The sequence below is a fragment of the Pecten maximus genome, chromosome 14 (genome assembly GCF_902652985.1).
Source record: "Pecten maximus chromosome 14, xPecMax1.1, whole genome shotgun sequence".
NCBI lineage: Eukaryota > Metazoa > Mollusca > Bivalvia > Pectinida > Pectinidae > Pecten > Pecten maximus.
The window spans coordinates 14,273,638-14,295,427 of NC_047028.1; the positions used below are offsets into that span (position 1 = coordinate 14,273,638).

Below are 21,790 nucleotides of genomic sequence, written 5' to 3' on the forward strand. Positions count from 1 at the left end.
ACGGGCCATACATCAAAACTGTAACATGAAAGTTATTAACTGATAGCAGTCGCTATCGACGACGTCAATATAACGCCGACATTCCCACCAACTAATACAAACATGTTCACTCCCTGGATCCGAATCGCTCTCTTCATAACCGCGGTTCTTGGAGGACTTTTCTTTACAGTTGGAATTTTTGCACCCGGATGGGAAATAACGCACCAGGGAATGACGTTAAAAGGAATATGGTTTATACTTGCATGTGGGAAAAAGACTAGCAGTTGTGAATACCTTACGTACTTAGAAAAATACAATCAAGACAAAAGTAGTTCACATTTTTCCTGGGTAAATGGTAAGTTCTTAAGATTTTAATTGATCTTGTTCATGTTTTATCATAGATTGTGTTAACCCGATAAGTACATACAATAGAGAGAATTAATGTCTAGTATATGTGATTGTAGATCTTTATTGTGAGAACTATCTCCTTTGATGTTTTATTTATGTTGTGGTAAAATCCAGACAAAAGGAAATGGAGTATATTAGATGATATATGTTATCAGTTCGTCGGTTTGAATGTCTTTAGTCATCTTCGTTAATCTAATTACACATTAAGATTTACATCGACGCTCGTAACAATACCACACCCCCCCTGTAGCGTTGGACTAACACAGGGTTACCAGATATACCCTGAATTCACGTATGGGACGTAATGCGGTAGTGATATAAAGTTGGCATCTATAATGTAGTCTGAAATATGAACGTAAATGTACGGACAAACTAACAATGTTGGCACTTACACGCAGCGATCGAAACAGGAGAATATATCATGCAAATTATTAGCGGAATGTTGACGACGTTTTAATTAGGTTCTCGTGTTAATATAATGTAAATGACCTGCACTAGTTAAAATGTTTCCACGTACGAGCGACACACTGGTGAATAGAACCTATCAATATATGGTTATGAAAATAAAGTCACGCACACTCCCGAATGGAACCACATAAATGTCGAATGAATTTGAAGTTAGGTTTGCCTGATATAAAACAATTGTTCATACAGTAAAATGACAAAGTAGCTAACCAGTCTGTGGTCTCTGTAAAATACAGCTTGTCAAATGTTGGATCATTAAACCGGTAAAGATACGCAAGCAAATAGTTTCATTCTGATATTGACCCCAACAAACTTACATTAATGCATAATTAACTTCCTATTATCAGAGAGAGTAAGCTTACACGCTGACGTATAACTCTGACTGCTGTCAGCTGTACAATCCAAATGAAAAATGACACAGATGAAGAAAATAAGTATCTCATTTTTTTTTTTTTTTTATATATGTCCACTATTTGAGGTCAGATTTTACCTATGAACATTGTCGTTGTTGATCTGGCCGGAGTTGAAATGTTTTACGAGGACGACGAACCAACATGCTGTTTTCTACATTGTTGTAATTTCTATGTATAATAGAGGTTGTACGTATATATCATTTGAAGATGGCTTTAGCACTTGATTGATATGGACTAGATATTCGGACTATATAGTACAAGTAAATATCACAATATCATCAATTAGTTTTTATCGCCCAAACCAATTATATATCAGATTTAAATTAGGCACCAGAGCGACATATTAGAGTTCCTGTAATTTGTCCGGATAAAGAAAAGTAAGTCATTAGTTTGGCTGTGGTATGTTTGTGTTTATCTCTTGTGATAGCACGGAACTTTTGCCGATTTAGTTATTAGTGCTACCTCAGTAAAGCATACTGCCGCACACCCAGCAGGTCAAACCACCCAGTCACATCATACTGACAAAGGCAAACCATAAGTTCGACTCCCAAAATGTTGACCGCTAAGCAGGAGCAGCAATACTAACTTTATAGACAGTGGTATGTCTCGGCATGGGGGACAGAACTCAAAATCCTCATCATTAGGGCAAACGCTCAACTTGATTCAAAACTCCATCATACCGTGGATATTAAGGTCATCTTATCTGTCTGGCTAGCGTCACATAGATAGCGAGAGGTCGCTTGTTCGAGTTCAAAAGCGGATAAGGTATTTTCGCTTTCTCCTTTTTTATTTCTCAAAAGCAACCACTACATTTCCATTTAAAAGCACTTTGTGTTAACGTTAGTTAAAGAGAACGGCTTAGTATTCATATTAGGAACAATAAGATGAATATTTTGGTTTCAATACGAAAATTATGAGTATGATCCTTGTAATGTATTCATATGTATGTTTGTCTATAGTCACTTAGGTCATACTAATTGACCTAAATGAAGATAAAGGTGACATCAGCATAAAATCCGAATTAATGTTAAAGCATATTCATACATTAAAAGTGACACGTATCACAGAACAGTCAATATCAAAGTAACCTTGCTCATTAGCATCTCGATAAAATGGTAATAAACTTACGTAAGATCCGACTATGTTAATCACAGCGACATACCAGATTCCATTGTTCATTGAATAAATGCCATTGTTAACATTAATCTTTATGAAAATCACTTTCCTGGTATCTTGCGGTTTATCATCTTCACAGTAACCAGTGTGATATGATGGGGTATCAAGGAGACCCCAGAAAGGAAATATATATCAATTGAGACAAAAGGAAAGAAAGGAGAAATGAAAGATCGAAATGTTACAATGATGTTACAATGATCCCTAATTGTTAGGGAGGAGAAATGAAAGGTTCAAGTGTTACAATGATCACTGACTGTGAGGGAGAATAAGTGAAGATCCAAGTGTTGAAATGATCCATGGAAATGAACGGTCCAGAGGTTGTAATAATATCTGATTGCAAGAGAAGAAAATGAAAGGTTCAAGTGTTACAATGATCCCTGATTGCGAGAGAAAAGGAAATGAAAATTATTTTACTATATACCCTGAAATATTCACAAATAAAGAATAACACTCCCAGTTATGACCTCTTAGAGATCTATCTTACATCCTAAATGCCAGTTAAAAGGCAATGTATTGTTTGTGGAAATGTTTATTAACCAGATATACTGTTAATCTGTAATATTTGTTAGAACTGTAATACATGTCCCTTTAGTATCATAACAGTGCCTTGATCGTTTATCATATCTGTATACAAATCCTTGTGGGATTAAGGTGATGGTATGATATATGTCTGAAAACCGCAGACAGTCATAAAACTGTTTGTTTTCTTTTTCTTTTCATCTGTTTGCATACTCAGTATGATAAGCGAATTGTCAACAATTACCCTCTGGTTTTCCTAAATCGAATTTGAATATGGGAGCGTTCTAAATGTGTTCAAAACAGTGAGAGATAACTGACGTACACACCAGACAATAACATTAACCCCAGATAAGGAGGACAATATATGGGCCAAATAAATACTTACATACATAACAAGAGAGATGATATGCAGGTAAAGCGTAGAAACTGTACCTGCTACCCCTGATTTTAAAAGGCAACTAAATTTGGTTCTCATCATTTCTTCATTTCTAAATGGACACTGCCTGATCTTAGGGCGTCAGTTGGGCGTTTACCACTGTGAGGATGGTCTTAGAGTGGTTCTCCTGCTCAAGGCATACCAGAGTCTCTAAAATGTTGGTTTCTCCCCTACTTAGACTTATGACTCAGCATATTGGGCGTTGGACGACTTGTTCTTCTGTTGTCAGTATAAAGTGACTGGGTGGCTATTTCACGTCGCAATTATGTATTCTATGTACCATTTTATATTGTATGTAACATGTTATAATGTATGTTATATGTAATATTGAATGTAATATGTACTCGGGCGCCGTAATGCCTACAGTAAATGAATTGAAGTGAAGTGTCATATTGGGTGTCTTTGTGACTATTCAGCAATGTAGCATTACACACATACACTTCCCTGCACACATGCAACTTCCAAGGGATGCCGTCCTCAGAGGATCATAGATGTAGATAAGGTGTTGTAAACTGACATGTACCAAACCACGTACACAGACAGGATACTCTGGTAGGTAAACACTCGAAACGGGTACAGGAGACTTGGTGATAATATTGGTATACACATTATAAAATGGAAAGCGAATGGCATTGTAACGATATCGATTTCCAAGTAGTTATATCACGGCTATAGTTATATGTAATAGTATCATGTTTGATGTTTCAGAGTACGAGTATAGTACGGCGGTAGGTAACCAGGTTCTCGCCATTATCTCCCTCCTGTCGCTGTACCTCGGGCTATTCCTGGCCCTCGTCGTTACTGGGGTCCAACGTCTGGCTAATATCGCGGGCTTCATAGCCGCACCATGCTTTCTAACATCAGGTAAGTAATGCTATTCAAAATATAATGCGATATCGAAAACAGTTATTTGAATAAAATAACTGAAATATATTTATATCTCAGGTACCAGTGGTCTATCAGTAAATACTAATGTACACGCGTTTGGTGATGTGTATTGCGTTGGCATGGACTTTTTATGGAACGTAACCAATTGAAATATATGTGTGATTTACATCCCAGAATAACAATACGTTATATATACCGGTGTGGTGTACTGTAAGGAGCAGGACAACTTTAAGGTCTACGTTTCTTAATATTGAACATGCAAACGAAAAGTATAAAATGAGTAATTACAAGAGAAAGTCATTTCCATTGTAAACTTAACATTAACAACATTCTTTTTTCTTCTTTTTTGAAACTTTCCCCTATCTCCCAGAGAATAAAAATTCTTAGACAGCCAATGAATGAAAGCGTTGCCCTGGATGAAATAGTTTGGTTGTTCAGTTTTTTTTTTAAATCAAAACATTCAAAATTATATGAGGACGACATCATTTGGGACCAATTTAGGACAATTTAGAGTCATCGTACTAAAATCTATCAAGATACCGTATATTGACCCCATCGAGTCACATAATACTGAAAACAAGAATGAACAAGATATACATCTTCAATTCAGATATTCCTGTGAATAAAAGATATGTCTATAGAGTGTATGGTATAAATGATTCCGTATTAGATGATCATGAGAAATGAACTATGACATACATAAATGTATACATAAATACATAAATGCATGAATATGTATTGAATACACATATGACTTAGTTATCAACACGTCATGACGTATGTATTGTAAAATACGTTGTAACAATATTAAGTAGGAGTACATTTATTTATCGCATTATTGCATTTTATTTGAAACTGTATGACTTCTAGGAAAGACAACGGGTTTTTATATGGTATAATATACGTTTGTAATATTTATTTAAAAATAAACAAATTCGCATTTTGCATCAACACATAATCAAATTAATGTTATTCATTACAAAACAAATTTTGTGTAGATTTGTTTCTAGATTTTCATATTTGGGAACAATAGTGCATCCATATGTATGCGTTAATCATTAGTAGTATACTACGCCAAGCCTGCCATGTAATACCATTTCATTTCATGTTTAAGCACAGCACAAACATTCCTTTGTATTTCCTGTAAACACTTGTTTTCACTTAAGGAGATATTAAGAAAGTAGGGTCAAGGTTGTTTAAGTATAAAAGTTATTTCCTTTGTCTTTGTGCTGTCTGTCATGTTTGACAACCAAACAATATCACAAGGAAATATTTTTTATTATTAGCAGTCGTAAATTGCAGCGCATTGACCTCTTTTCATGAATAACATAAAATCCAACGATGTCAACTCTATTAAATAGTGACACATACAATGTACATAGTGTTAAAATCTGTTTGGGGAGTGATGATGGTTATCTTTACTTTCTGTCCCGTTTAGAAGCTAGTAAAATGTTGTGTGGTATGAAATTTTGTCGATAAGGATAATCAGTTGTAACACAGAAAAATACTATAAACGTACCAATTTAGGTCACTCAAATTTTTGCGCATTGTTAAATTATAAAAGGTTAGTGCAATGAAGATTTGGCGCACGCACATAACTTCTACAGAAATAGTGTGATTAGCACAATCATAGTTTAACACAATGATTTCAGCGCGAAAGGCCTTAAAAAGCACGCATAATATGTACGGGGGTCGCATTTGTTGTTATAGCCCAATAATAACCCAGAAAAAAATGTCTACATTTATTTTATATATCGAATGTATCATATACAAGATGCGAACGAGACTTGTTTCTTGGATATTTCCCAAATTGACATTTTAACGGTATTGGTGCTTTCATATCCCTTTCATCATTGACAAACATTGGGTGTCAAAAAACGTTAAAAGAGGCTAGAGTAACACGTGATAAACTATCTACAAAATGTTGAAGATAATGAGTCGAATTATTTCCAAACATTGTTTAGTTAACCTGATGTTAATTAGATATTTACTGATACATATATCTCTTTCATTTGTAGTTATTTCGACTACAGTATACATTAAATACGACATAACAAACATCATGCGTCAATGTCGTTTTGCTATAAGTGCCACTTTGCTAGTAGACTGCGAGGCAAACTTGAGCCCCACGTACCTGTCTCATCGACAAGCTGCTCACCTAATTGCTGAGATATGCCGAATATAATTAAAATTCCGGCCAATTAATTTTTAAACTTGCCTTGCATTTATCAAACAATAACAAACATGTATTTAAGTTTTGTTTCCTCTAGATAATGTCTGCCATAATATGGTATATCTGTCATGTGTACATCTATAGAATCGACGATCATTTTAGTTATTTCCTGGTACACAAATCAAGCAAGCGTTTAATTTATGTACATTTACAGGCATTGACAAAGGACCTCGATGATGTATTTATGTTTTAATTCATTTCCCTTTAAAGGTTACAAAGCTTAGCTTAACACTGTACAGACTGATTCGTTAACACATGAATTCGAGTCAAGGTAAAATATGAATTCCGATTCCCTCGGCTGTACATTGTTGATATTTTAGCTATATATCCATGATACGCTACGCTATACTTAGTACCTAATAGTCCTTGGTCGTACTACCTACCCAAACCACTCCTCCGTTGATGGTTTGTATAACTACGGTCGAAGTACAACCACTGTTCTTCTAATTGTTAGGCGGATAAACACCCGGATTGGGCACGTCGCAGATAATTTGTTACATAATGCATGCAGATAGTACCTGGGTTCCTGATTGTTTTTTTATATTGTGTCAATTAGATAGAACCCCCTAGTCGCCGCTATCTTGGATTTCAAAATGGACGCCATGCAAATTAAAAGTATCTTGTATATCTACAAATATTTATTTGACATAAGAAAAATAAATAAACCAATATAAATACATGTAGTTAACTGAATTCAGCAGACATCTTGAAATCAAAAATTACCACCGTGATTGTTTTTATTTGTCACAATATACATTGGGTTTTTTTATAATGATACTTGTCTGTATACTGTTTAATTATTCATATGTGAGCCAAAGAAATGGAATTTATTTAAGGATAATGTTCGGGAAAAAAGATACTGGTTTCCATGTTGAAATTAAAGATGGCTGCTGAATTCCATATTGTTAAAGAACTCTTTTTGTGTGTGTAGAGGGGAGTACCAATACCAATTGGTGCATTGTAACTGTTATTTGCTGCCTTGTTGTCAAACAGCATATATATACTATTACAGTAGAATTTATCTTGGACGACTGTGTGACCACCATATCAAAATTCATAAATGTTTGGGTAAATATTTGGAGATTTTCCCGCTTCCAGTTCATCCAAGGGCAAAAATTGGTACGGCTCTGATGTGAATACGTCCATGTCCCTTGTTACATATAGCTGCATCCATACTATGAACAATCATGAGAACATCTGGGTACACACAGGACACTCTGGCTATCTATCGTGATGATGATTCATTTTTAGCGATATAAATGACCTTTGATAGTATTTGGAACAGCTCCATTTTGTTTCCATCGACTCTCAAAACACCTTGCCGCTTCATGAATGTTGGAGGTGAAGGCAGTACTTGTCGTCAACTTGCCCCGCTTTCCCCTGGTTAATTCTTTCAGGCTGAATGGCAGAAATACATCCTAAACAACATCAACTCTGTAACCTTTACCAGCCTTCGGACAATGTATGTCACAAACACGTTGCCCTTGCACGATTATATAGAGATGTAAGCACTTCGGATGATAGTTCATTACTAAAGAAGAGGCTGTTAAGTGTATATTCTCTTGTGATGGGTCAGATAAGGCAAGGGAACTAAATCATACAGGGAATAGTAGAGTTGTTTCGTCTGCTTAGTTATAGTGATACATCTTTGTTGGATCAACGAAGTGCAGGTAATGTTGTTGCAATCGAAAAGAATACATGGGGATATGTATGGAATATAAGATAAGTATTTCCACCATCTTTGAAAGCAGGATGATGGCAATACACACTTCTTAATTATTACATAGTTATTTTGCATAGTCTACAGCCTTAAGCATGTACAGTGGGTTCTGTCTAAACCGGACACATTTGGGACCACATAATAAAGCCGGTTTGTAGAGAGTTTCGCATTGTAATGATTCTGCTGTTACATCGCTGCTGAATGCAAAAGAAAAAATGAATGAAAGATATATTTTAAAGAAGATGTCATTGTGAATTATTCATGCATATACAAACTTTGAATTGAGTAACATAATTTAATTAAACACTGGCAAACTGACACTATGTGTATGTTACATCGGTTGAAAACAATCACTGATTGTTGTTTGTTTTAAGGCGGCCTTCGACTGAGTCCGAACAATCAACCGATCTGACACTTTCTACAAGTGCAGATTCCCAATCTGAGGAATAAGCCTCAATTTCTAATTGGTCCTTAATGTCGTCGGCTATCGCAAGTTCTATGTTTGTTAAACAGAGTAATACAAACGGTATGTCGTCATAATCGTCTACTACTTCCTCATGTGGATAAATTTGCTGTGCACATTACATGATCAAAAATGTACATATTTAAACCTCTAAATCAAAACATCTGTGTATCCTGTAACATGATTAATGTCTACATACAGATTGTTTTGACGGTTATTTGGAAATTCAATATGGAAGCCTAATCTTTATTGCTTTGAATGTAACAACAATATAGCTTCACAACAGTTCTCACCACTAAATAACAAGGTATATTTGTATATTTAAACCTCTTAGTCAAACTTCGATGACTCTTGAAACAAAACATACAGCAATTTATAGAATTCCATGGCGGTTATTTTGAAATTCAAAATGGTTGTCTAATATTAAATGTTTCAAAACTATCTACAAGGTCTTCAGGTTATTTCTCAACCCCAAAAATGTATATTTAGACATTAAAATCAAGTATATGTATCCTAAAATTTGATCTTTGGCTTACAAAGAGTCATAAAGCGGCCATATTGACATCAAAGATGGCGACTCCCCGGGGACTCTGTTTAAATGGCACAATTACAAAAAATAAACAACAACACATGAACTATTCACATGCAAAGTGTCAGAATTTTATCCGGAAGTGTACAATATCGTCATTTCCACGTGCTTATCCGCCTTACAATATACACAGTATCAAATTACGTCATTTGTCTTTCTGGGTTGTACATCTAATGATAAAATACAGTTTGTATCACGTACACTAAGTGTTGTTGATCCGAAGGTTAAAATATTAATTTCCTGTAGTAATGATGCTGTGACTTTATACATTGCTATGTTATGACATACACGTATCACTGTGTTGTGTCATTTGTTGTGATATTCTGGTATCAGATGTGATGCTACATTGTATCCCCCTATTAATTCCCGAGATTAACACGTTACACTACGACTGATTTTTTTCATACATTCCTTCGTGCTGATATCGATAACTATTGCCGCTAAAGCATTGTTAATTGGCGTTATCTAAGTAACCACGCACTCGTGTCCGGTGACACATGGTACTTTGCGTGTACTTGAACGGCAGAAATATAAAGATTTCAGTGTAAAGCGCCTCGGGGTAAAAGTTGCAACAAAATGAGGCGTTCTGTGTTTTAAATAAGACATTTTTGATATTAGTGTCCTTGCGGTGACAATGTATCAATAAAACGTTACGAATGTTGGTTTTGAAACATTGACATACACTGCTATTGACAACGGGAAACCTACAGATGAATTTGAGAAAGGGCCGTGAAGAACTCTGAGAAGTACGCTCTAACGATACCAAACTTCAACTGTCAAAATTCAATAAGGCCGCCTGATGGCCATCTCGTATTCCGACCAGTAACAAGATTTAACATGCACAACTGGGGACATAAATATGAAATCTGGGGGAAATTTCACATGTTCTTTAAAATAAAAAGCGATAGTTAGAGTTGTTTACGGAAAAACGGACGGACGGACGAACGGACGAACCACAGAGGAAGGGCGATTTCAATAAAATTCACAGCAAACAAAGTATTTCGGTACATAGCCTGAGTTTGTTAAATGTATACGTCATTAACATCCCCTGACAGATATCTTAATCCAAGTTTATTGTTTTCTAGTTTATTCATACATGGCTATTTCATTATCAACAAAACAAACCAGCTGTTTACGAAACATCAAAATTAATCAGTTTCTGTTCTATTTGGAAAGAAATGCCTCATAAATGTCAGTGTTTGACACCAGGACTATGTCGGTTTAATCGCTCCGTCAGTCTGAATACTCGGCCATAATAAATACACAGGCAGGCTCAATAGTGTGGACATCTGGACACTGGTCAACAATAGAAATAGCCAGTCACCACTCCTGTATCTACCTTCATGTTGAAACGTGCAGCTCGGGGAACATCTGAAATGTTGGATTTCCATAACAGTTTTTTATTAGACAGACTGGCGACAAACTTGTAAATTGTTTACTAAATGTATGTACAAGCTTATACAAATGTGTATATTTACATTAATGTAACATCTCGAATAAGGATGAGGATGTCATAAATAACATCCAAAAACGACAGTAGATACTGACGTATATAAGGAAACGTTATATTAAGTCAGAATTGATAAACGAGAAGAAATGTCAACATAGAAATAGGGATAAATAGAAAACCGGCATCTTGTGCTGACCGACGGTACATGTACCCTCTATGGAAATGCTGGTCCTCAAACTGACGTATGGATGGTGGCAATCTAACCGTGTGACGGTTATGTAATTAATTTGGTTGAGATATTTTTTTTGAAAATGGCGCGAAAATGTAGAGTCAATGACGTTGCGTATTTATTTTCGAAAAAGAATCCCTTATAAGATCAGTTAAAATTGTACATTAACAATTTTTTGTAAACTTTTGTAAGAATCCGCTACGCGGATTCATACAGTTTGCAACCACTTTTTTTTGGTAAAAGAACATATAATTTTGAAAATCAGTTTCAAAAATTAATTTTAAGCGTTGATGTCAATTACTTTTTAGTTTCACAGGGTTATGAAAAAAATGTGTTTGTAAACTTTTGTAAGAATCCGCTACGCGGATTCATACAGTTTGCAAACACTTGTTTTTGGTAAAAGAACATCCAACATGGGTCCCTTGATTTTGCACACAGCCGTACATCCCGATTCAATTATCATAAACCATTAAAGACCTTTCTCATGTTGTTGAACATGCACTAATGTAATTTGATAATTGAAACTTGCTAGACATAGTAAACTATCACCTACAGTTCAATTATAAATCGATAATATGTATAATATTACTAATAAATGATATCAGGGATTGTAATCTGTCCTCTATCTAGGGAAAATTGAATAGAACGAGATACATCTTCTCTCTCAATTGCATCTTAACTCTCCTTTCTTTCATCACTAATCTGTTTCCTTACTCTAGGTGCCTCCTTGTCACCCGTCCTCATGTGACCTTCGCAATTGCAAGGACGTTAAACCCCTAATCAAACATAATCTGTTTTAAACGAGTTCATCTACTTCATAGACGGGTTTGAACTGCAATGTTTATAATGCCTGTCCTGTTTAATTGTTTGTATACAATCCCTATCTGTATACGTGATTATATTTATGGTGTACCTCTTACATGTACTTTGTACACAATGTGCACGGCGCCATGTTTGTTTCTGGATATTGCTTTTTCGTGTCGATTCTGACTTTAGTTAAAATGCATTTCCTTGTAAAGATACAAGAGGTTATCTACAGAGGAAACATGGAAATATAATTTATGCACTCCAATTAACTTACATGATACATCGATTTTCTTTCTTATAACAAACAAAATAAACAAATGAGTAATCAAACAATACATTGAGAGTAGAATTGCAGTCAATTAGGTTAATCAGTAATAGCTATATATTTCTCGCGTACTTGAATCCTTCCTTCTTTTAAAAGTGACATTGTCGTCAACAAAGTTTACGATAGAGTACAGTGTATATAATAATAACCGGTAAGGATTTTGTCCTAGTCAAATAACAAAAGACAAGAAGTATACTTAAGAGTATATAGTTTGAACTTGAATAAATCGCATATGAAAAGCATATATGTACGGTGTATACAAGACATTAAATGACTAAAGAACTCAAGAGTTATCTTTCTTGATATACGATTTTACCACTGAAATACACTAATGAAACTGAGATTGCGGTATATTAACACCATTGTTGTGAAATGAAACGCTATTAAAACTAATAAGGTGTGCGGCATGTAACTAGAACTTTTTACTTTTTTTATGAGACATAAGGGTATTTTTATATATTTTCAGCCGCCCTGATATGGACACACATAGGACAAGAGTCTGCTGCTATTAGTGCCAAGAATCGAATCCACTCCCTGGAAGTGAGTCCGGAGCACCAACTGACCCCGTACTCCATGGTTCTGTGTGGGTTTGGCTCCATCATGACAGTGGGCGTGGCCCTAGCGTATCTCATTGCGTCTGTTAGATATCTTATGCGAATTCCAATTGAAAAATATCAACAATTTTAATGTAATTAGTTCATAGAGTATATAGCGCATGGATAATTATCAGCTTCATCAAGTCTTCACAAATAGAAAAAAAATATTGTTCATAATTTTACATTTTTAGTCGATCACTTTTTTCAACTTAGGTAAACATGTAGACAGTGGATTTGTACACTATACAAAGCTTGCAGAATTGATACAAATGTTGCTAGAATGTACATGTACGTTATATGTTATGTATAGAAAAGTACATTTATAGGCCCGTGTCGATATTTGTTTGTAGTTGTCAAACATTATTTCGTTAACAAATCTGTATCGGTACTACTCAGCAGTAGGCGCATATATAGTACTATATCGTTCAAGTTTTGAAGGAAATTTGATATTTACAAAATTTGTTGATAAGCTATTTTTGAAAAATCTATATCAACCATGACAACGCATTGTTTTCTGTGATTATCTCTATCATCTCCCTTTGTCCTCCTTTCAAACTGCACAATTCTTTTACTTATGCTTGGGTACAAAGCTTCCATGTAATTTTATTCTGTCAATAGGACTAATATGAACCGCTTAGATCATGCTTATGTTTAAAAAAAAAATTGCATTATGTAAAATCATTTAGCTTTCATGAAACCATCTACAAAATAAATATTATTATCCATTTGAACAATGTATATTTGTCCATCTTCTGTCTGTTCTTGTTGATTTAAATATATATGATATTTGTATCTTTGTTATACAAGGGATTTGGACACAAGTTCTCTCCAAATTATAACAAACCCATTCCCTTTGTATATAGAAAGATTCTTTAAGGACATGGATATTTGAAATGATATTCCACAAAAGTTGGAAATATTTGGGACTTTCGGTTCCGGGGCATTGCGGCCGGGCGCCTTTTTTTAAGCTCGGATAAAATGGGACAGAAAAAAGGCTTTTCCAACACCTTCCTGACGACGAATCGTCCAGAAAGGAATGCCGCACGGTAGGCAAAGAGACAGGAAACAGGGGAGATGTGAAAATAACACGAACACGGCTCCATTACATACATCTTTCACCCGAAAACAGTCCACAGATACTGAAGTGCAAGACCACGTGGATAACAAAATGGCGACGAATACGAAGGAGAGCGAGTGGGGTAAAGAAACTAATAATGGCTTAACAGACAAAAAGCTTTGTTAAAAAATTAATGGTCTCGAGGGAAAATAGACAGTTTCAAATCCACTATTGAACAATGCGTAGAAAAAGTAGAAAGGGTAGGGAAAAGAGTAGAGGACAAACTGCATAAAGTCGATGAAAACATGGCGGAAATTCAGAGGGCAACTCAGTTTTGTTCAGACAAAACAGATGAAATTAGTGAAATTCACCTTACTCTCTCTTCCCAAAAAGAGCTAATAAAACGAATTAAACAGTTAGAGAACCAGTTGCGCTACCAGGAAACTAGGTCTAGAAAGTACAACATCTTGATAAATGGGATAGCTGACGATAACAGAGCTACTAAAGAACAAGTCCGTGACTTCTTTGGTGCTGATCTGAAAATAGAGCCAAAGGGTGCTGAGAAAATTGTTATTCAGAACATGCATAGAATTCCAAGAAGGAACAACTTTGATGACAGTAACGAACCTGATCCTATTATAGTAAAGTAATCTTGACAAGAACAATTTTAATTGGACAGTATAGCCAATAAAGTGATATATTTTCAACTAATGAAGAAAGACTATCTGTAACTATCATTCTATTTATTTATTTATTTATTTTTGAAAATACGGCAAGGTAGCCAAGGTTGTGTTAAATGTAATTATCCAAGAAGTGATTGAAAGATATCAGTTTCAGTAAGAAAACGGTGTATTTCCATAGGTATGTGTATGAATTATGAAAGTTTGGTTTGTTTTGTTTAACGTCCTATTAACAGCCAGAGTTATTTAAGGACGTGCTAGGTTTTGGGGGTGGAGGAAAGCCGGAGTACCCGGAGAAAAACCACCGGCCAACGGTCAGTACCTGGCAACTGCCCCACATGGGTTTCGAGCTCGCAACCCAGAGGTGGAGGGCTAGTGATAAAGTGTCGGGACACCTCGGCCCGTAATTTTATTATTTATTATATTTAATTATGAAAGAGTGTCGGTGATGATCACATTACATGTACAGGGGTCTATTTCAAGGTTAGCAATTTAAGTAAGTTAATTTAGTTTCCGTAATCATGTATACGTATCATACAGGTATGTAGACAGAAGGTTACAATTTTTTCATATTTCGTTATTTCCTGTACCAATTCTGAATGTTTGGTAACATATTAATGCTGTTTAAGTAAATATATTTACGTGTGAGTCAGATATTATAAAATACTTACTACATTTATTCTGATACCAATACGTAGGCTCTCCCTGTTAGTATTAGGTACTCCTTGACAAAAGTAATTATTGACTTAAAGTTATCAGACAATTTTTGTTAAAATACAGGAATTCCTCCTGAAACTTATATAATCAACTATTCTAAAACAAATTAATATCAAGATTTTCTAGGGGGTACAGTGTCTATAGTAAGGCAGGGTAATACAGCTGTAATTGACTTAAAATACGTGTAATATAATTGCAATATATATACAAAAAAAAACTGTACATGCATGTTTAAGGCTATACTGCCTTTTACATGAGTATATTAAGAAGGTTGGAATTCCTGAAACGGAATTGGAACTTATATCATGTTCTACGATGTTTATAATAAGTTTGTATGGTGTGCATGTGGTGTGAATGAGTATTGTAATTGTATAAGAATGTATAAGGGTAGCGAAGCTTTTATAAGGAATGTTAGATTTAAACAAAACCAATGTTGAAAATGATGAGCCTGAATTGTAGAGGTTTTGGTGACAAAATTAAGTGTAATGACCTGTTTAAGTACTTAAGAGAAAAACGTTTTCCATCTATTGCCTCCAGGATACACACTTCAAAGAGAACAAAGAAGTTTATATTAGAGCTCAATGGGGCTATAATCTATATACTAGTTATGGTACTGGTAACTCTAGAGGGGTAGCAATTTTACTGAACAACAATTTTGAAGTAAATATAATGAAAGAAACTGCAGATACTGCAGGAAATATGATAACACTCGAGATGGCAGTGGGGGAAAATACACATTTCTGCTAATAAACATATATGGACCAAATAGGGACACTTCATAATTTTACAAGGTGATCAATGATAAAATTCGGGAATCAACATGTGACTTTTGCATAGTTTGTGGGGACTTTAATCTAATACAAGATGAAAACAGGACCCCTGGAGGGTTCATTTTCCAGACCTAAAACGCTATACTTGGTTTAGGAACAATCCAATAAAGAAAGCTAGACTTGATTATTTTTTAATATCGGAAGAATTACTCTCAGTAGTCGAGAAAGTTGGCATTACCCCTGGATATAAAACAGATCATTCTTCGGTGGAGTTCGAGATAAAACTCACAGATTTTAAAAAAGGCAAGGGTTTCTGGAAGATGAATACCGGGCTTGTAAAATATCTCCAATATGTTAATAATGTTAAACAAATCATTCAAGATCTTGAGGTCAAATATATGTTGCCAAATATAATCCAGAGAAAGTGAAAGATCTGCCCAATAGTGAAATTCAATTCTGCAAAATGATCAGCTTTTTTTCAAACAAGTGTTACTTAAGAAATAATTAACGATGATTCGTGTATTGTTGCAGGATATACAACGAGGACGAGGATATTTTGCAATTAAATTAATAACGAAGGCCGCAGGCCTGAGTTATTAATTAAAATTGCAAAATATCCGAGTCCGAGTTGTATATCCTGCAACAATACACGAGTCAAAGTTGATTATTTCTATTCTACCATGTACTGTTTAGTTCTGAGATCGACCTCTTTCTAATAGAAAAACAGCAAAGAAACCCCGAGAAAACCTTGTAATTTATTTCTTGAGTATTGCATTATTTGTTGATGAAATATACAGGCAATACAGTACTACGATCAAGAGCATCTATCATATGGCATTGATTTTGAAAATTAAAAAAAAAAGAATAAAAAAAAAAAGAAAAAGAAAAAAGAAAAAAGGGGGGCCTCCGTAGGATTCGAACTCGCGTCGTGATAAAAGTTTATTGAAAGACTAACCCATTAGCCCACTCAGCTATAGTAACCTTTTATGAGACGGGTGAATTTTAGATATATAAAATTGTAACAGCCGTGACTCACGAGCGTGTATTATTGGCACGAGCGTGTATTATTGGAAAATAATACATGGTTTTAAACCAATCAAAACTGGCGTTGCATAGCAAACATAGTAGAATTACAAGCATTCCAAAACCTGACGATACATTTTTGAAAGAATTGCAGAATATTTGCTTTTTTGTATGGAATTCTACAGATAGAGTTGCCAGGAGTCAAATTGTACAGGACTACAAAGATGGTGGCTGTAGAATGACACATATTTCTTCCTTTATAAAATCCTTGAAATTAACTTGGATACGTAGAATTGTCAACTCGGATGCCAGATGGAAAACATTGCTGTTAGATGTATGTGGCACAAATATTAACAAGTTGTTAGTGTTGGGAGACAAATATTATATAAACCTTTCACGGAAATACAAACATCCATTCTGGAAAGAAGTATTTTCAACCTATGTGGAGTATATCAGAAACATTGCGATTAAGCCACATGACCTAATAAAAATGCCAATCTGATATATTACCAGTATCAAAGTAAATAATACACCAGGTTTTTTTTTTATCAAACTTGGTTTGATAAAGGAGTAAGATATATGTCGGACTTGATTTGTAAAAATAATACTGTTTATATTCTTATGAAGAGTTTTGCAAATATACGATTTTTCTCCACCTCATACACTCGTTTACGGGCTGAGACAAGCTATTAGAAATATATGGTCTGAGTTTAGTCAAAACCACACTATAGCCGACTTTGCACATCCTTTTATTCCAATTTATTTGGAAGCTATTATAAAAAAAACAAACAAGAAAGGCTGTAGAGATATGTACGACATTTTTATTTCTAGACTCAAGTTTAATACAAATTACATTGAAAAATGTATAAGAAACTACTGAAATTGAACTAAAAAAAATTCAAATAACAGTGTTTAAACAACGAATGAAGTCTCGTTGAGATGGCTCCAATACAGGCTTATACATAGAATATTGGCAACACATGACTACCTTACTAAGATAAATATATATGATGATCCGTCTTGTACAATTTGTAAAGAAGAAGATGAAACACTTTTACATATGTTTTATGAATGTGAACACGTTGAGAGGCTGTGGATATGACTTGAAAATTGGATATTTGAAAAAATTTTATATATTTAAATCAGTCAAAAAAAAATATATTGTTTGGAAAAATAGGTAAACAATATGACATACATAGCCTTATTATACTCATTGTTAAACAATATATCTATAAACAGCGTGTTAAAGGGGAACAGCTCATGTTTGAAAGTGTAAAGAGAATACTTACTATTACAATATGGGAAAATATACATCAACCATAAAATGGTAGGTACACTTTATTCACTCACAAATGGAGGCTTTTTCGTATTCTTTTTGATCAATAGACAGAAAGAATTGATTCATGCATTTTGTCATCCCCTCTGTCATATTATTTTATACCATATGCTGCCTCTATGAAAGATTTGTTTCCATGTATTATTCACCTATTAGTTATAGCTAAGCTACATACTCTGTATTCAAGTTATATATATATACAGTCTGTGTATGCAAGTGTGTGTGAAAGTTGTCTTTGTTTCTTTCTGTATCATGTAATTACTTTATGTGGAAAATCTGAATAAAAATGTCAAAAGTAAAAAAAAAAGTTGGAAATAATTGCCTGGCTGTTCTGTATCGTTTTAGACCTCATTCAAGTATGACTTTTTTAAAGTATCAAAAAGTAGAAAGGAAGTGATGTATACAGTAGATAGGTAGGGATACACAACGATATAGTGTATTCGCGATACGTTCAGGAGAGTCAATGTGCATACATATGTCACAATGTGGGTCCATGTTAATTTCCTACGGTATAATTCCTTTTGTCCACCATTTTCATTCTTAGTTGTTTTGATGTTGTCGTATATATGCCGTAACGTCAGTCCCCATGTAACGTTCAGAAGTGTTCCAGTCTTTTATATATGTCATAATGTTAGTTGCCGTGCGTCGTTCAGTACTGTTTAAGTTATTGGTATTTAAAGTATCTTAATGTCAGTTCTCCGTGTGATTCAAAGTGGCTTAAACTGGAGATGAACCGGTGAACTGTGGGAGGATGATATCTTGTACCTTTACTATCATCATGGACAGACAATCTATATAGGCTGTATAGAATTCGTTGAATGAATTAATTTATCAACACAAAGTTTCTCACTCACGCCTCAGACACTTACTGAATATCTTAATAAGGGCTATATCACCACCACCCCTACAAAGTAGGTGAAATGATACATTGGTTACTTATGTGTTTATATTCATTCATAGTTTTAAACTTAAATTTTCAGTATGAATAGCTACAGGGGGAGAGGGTCAAGATCACTGTTACTGCTAAGCGTGGGCCGGTAGGGGACATGTATAGCTTAAGCAATACTCTCAGAATGTTTGTTATTAATCTTATTTTTCCATATATCTTGTTATTGTTTGACACTGTAATGCGACGATTTGATTTGATTCTTGTTATTTTAATGCTGATGTAGAAATATACCTGTGATGCGACTGGCAGTTGACCCGATATTGAGGAAGATGTTAACACCCAAGGTACGGAACTATTGGTAGGAAATGGCAGAACGCCTATCAAGTCTCTCATTGAAATAAAAACGCGAAGTGATAATAAATCCATTAAGATTTTTACCATCAACGAAAATATTAAACAATAACACATTGAAATAAATTGTGTTGTTTAAATTCACCATATATATTAATTATTTAGTAATACGAATATTTCTATTCTACTATGGTCTCCTATAATCAGTTTCACTATAAATATATAGAACCCAGTGCCAGCTAAACGTATACTGAACCGCATATTAATATTATTTCCTTTATTTCCTCCAGAAATGAAGAGTTACTGAATACAGAACAAAACACGTAAAACGTCTGATTCTAATTGTCTATTCTCAGACTCCTTGATTAAATAGTATTTTATTCTATTGTCTACCTTTTCAAGATGCAAATTTCTGTCCAACTACACCAGTGTATATTAACTTATATGTTTTATATACATTGTGTTCATTGACGCTTTCACGTTGGGTAGATAATAACAACCTATTTCCAAATATGTAAGTTTCCAATTAAAGACAATTCTAGAGGCCCGTCATATATCTTTATGAACAGCAAACACACTTTACGGGACAAATAGATATACCGTTTTACTGTAATATGTCTCCGACATGACAATGGTGGAGTATATCCCTGTATCGTACTGTAACTTAATGATTCGATAATACAACTTGTACTATATTTTCACTTGTTTTTCACGTGTATATCACGTGTTTGTCACGTGTGCACAACATTTGGGGTTATTGATTACCTGTCTTGATTACAGGATCGTTTAAGGACAATGCTTTGCTCGAATGTGCCAGTTTAAGGCCCTATGGTGGAGGATGATATGCGGTTGACCTTGTAATATGAATATCAATTAACAATTGATAGCCTGAGTATAGCTTTAATTTTATTTCTGAAATAAACGCATACATGTATGTAATATTTACATAAACATTTTAAATATACTGAATGAATAACAGAGTGATTTCATGAAAATTGATGCAAGCCATTAGTTAGTCTATTAAAAGATTACAACCAAATATCGTTTAGTGGATATATAAAAATATACATTATGTTTATACTAATATAAAACGAGGCAAATATATTACTTAGTGAAGATTTATCAACTAATCAAATTATTTAATGCAGGATATATACAGGATAATAGTAGAATCCTGTATTGATGGACAAATAAACGACACCTACTGTCTAGGAGCTATGGAAATTAAAGTATTATCATTTATTAACAGATCACAACAGAATACCTTGTTGTAAATATTTATGATTTGTCAATTACTTATATCATTTACGAAACCGATCCATTTATCAAAGTACAGTCAAACATCTTGCAGTAAAAAGATATGTGGCATAATAATAATCAGTCAAATTATCAGCCGAAAATTATGGAAATTCATCGATGTATTAGTGTCATCCTGCACGATAACAAACGAGTATTCTGCAATTGATTCAAGGTAGTGTGTAACTGCTATTCACCTGAGAAAGTTCTGATATAGGTCTGATTGATATAGAACAAAAAATTTAAATATGACACTGCGCAACATATAAATGCAGAAGTCATTGACTTTGCTATATATTGATGAAATTGGTTACATTTTCAATTCTTTTCATTTAATGTATTTTCTGTGTCCATGTTACTCAGAAAAGTGACCTCATGGTCCATGATTCCTTTGTCCATGTTGTCTAAAAGCTGTTGTCGCTGCAACAAAGAATTTTACGGAATGCATAGAGATATATCAAACCAGACAATATTTGATTATACATACTGTGATACAATTACAGAATACATGGTTATATCAACCTAAGATACAGGGCACACTGACATCGCATGGCGTTTTGTGCATTTCACACTCCGAAATTACCCTATGTATCCTTAATCGATTGCACTTTGTAAAGGTGACGTAAACATATTAAATGCTTAGTGTTCTGGTCAGATCCCTAAGGGTAGTTTAAGATACTTAAGTTATTTTTTTAAAATCAACTATAAGCCTTAAAGGAAAACTCCCGAAAAAGCATTAACTAATGCCTGACTGGTCGTTACTCCATAATACATTAGTCGAGCGTAGAAGTGTGACGCGGCGCATGTCATAGGACGTCATTCAAAATGGCTGTCCTTTCCCTGCCTCTGCGGGTAGATTTTGGTAGAACGTCTATGTTAGACAACACTTCTTTGTTTCTTGACCGTATAACAAAAATACGTTTTCAAGGCATAATTATATAAGAAAAGCGGTGGTTTAATTAAATACTCATTGTC

At 34.4% G+C, this 21,790-nt stretch overlaps 2 protein-coding genes across 2 annotated transcripts in view; one reads left to right on the plus strand and one right to left on the minus strand.

Annotated features, from left to right (window-relative positions):
* Positions 1-13,432, plus strand: LOC117342176. Its single transcript, XM_033904205.1, has 3 exons — positions 1-334; positions 4,105-4,260; positions 12,567-13,432. Exons 1-3 carry the CDS (start codon positions 103-105, stop codon positions 12,785-12,787), a joined length of 609 nt encoding a protein of 202 aa, XP_033760096.1. The 5' UTR covers positions 1-102; the 3' UTR covers positions 12,788-13,432.
* Positions 13,433-17,746: 4,314 nt separating this feature from the next.
* The window catches only part of LOC117341763 (sodium-coupled monocarboxylate transporter 2-like), a 42,864-nt gene continuing 38,820 nt past the window's right edge, over positions 17,747-21,790 (minus strand). The window contains exon 32 of the mRNA XM_033903626.1: positions 17,747-21,235. Coding sequence (XP_033759517.1) covers positions 21,134-21,235 — 102 coding nt within the window. The 3' untranslated portion in view covers positions 17,747-21,133. The remainder of the gene's footprint in view (positions 21,236-21,790) is intronic.

Coding starts and splice junctions, on each gene's coding strand:
- LOC117342176 (XM_033904205.1), top strand. CDS start 103: ATGTTCACTCCCTGGATCCGAATCGCTCTCTTCATAACCGCGGTTCTT. Junction 335..4,104: donor ACATTTTTCCTGGGTAAATG/GTAAGTTCTTAA, acceptor TTGATGTTTCAG/AGTACGAGTATAGTACGGCG. Junction 4,261..12,566: donor ACCATGCTTTCTAACATCAG/GTAAGTAATGCT, acceptor ATATATTTTCAG/CCGCCCTGATATGGACACAC.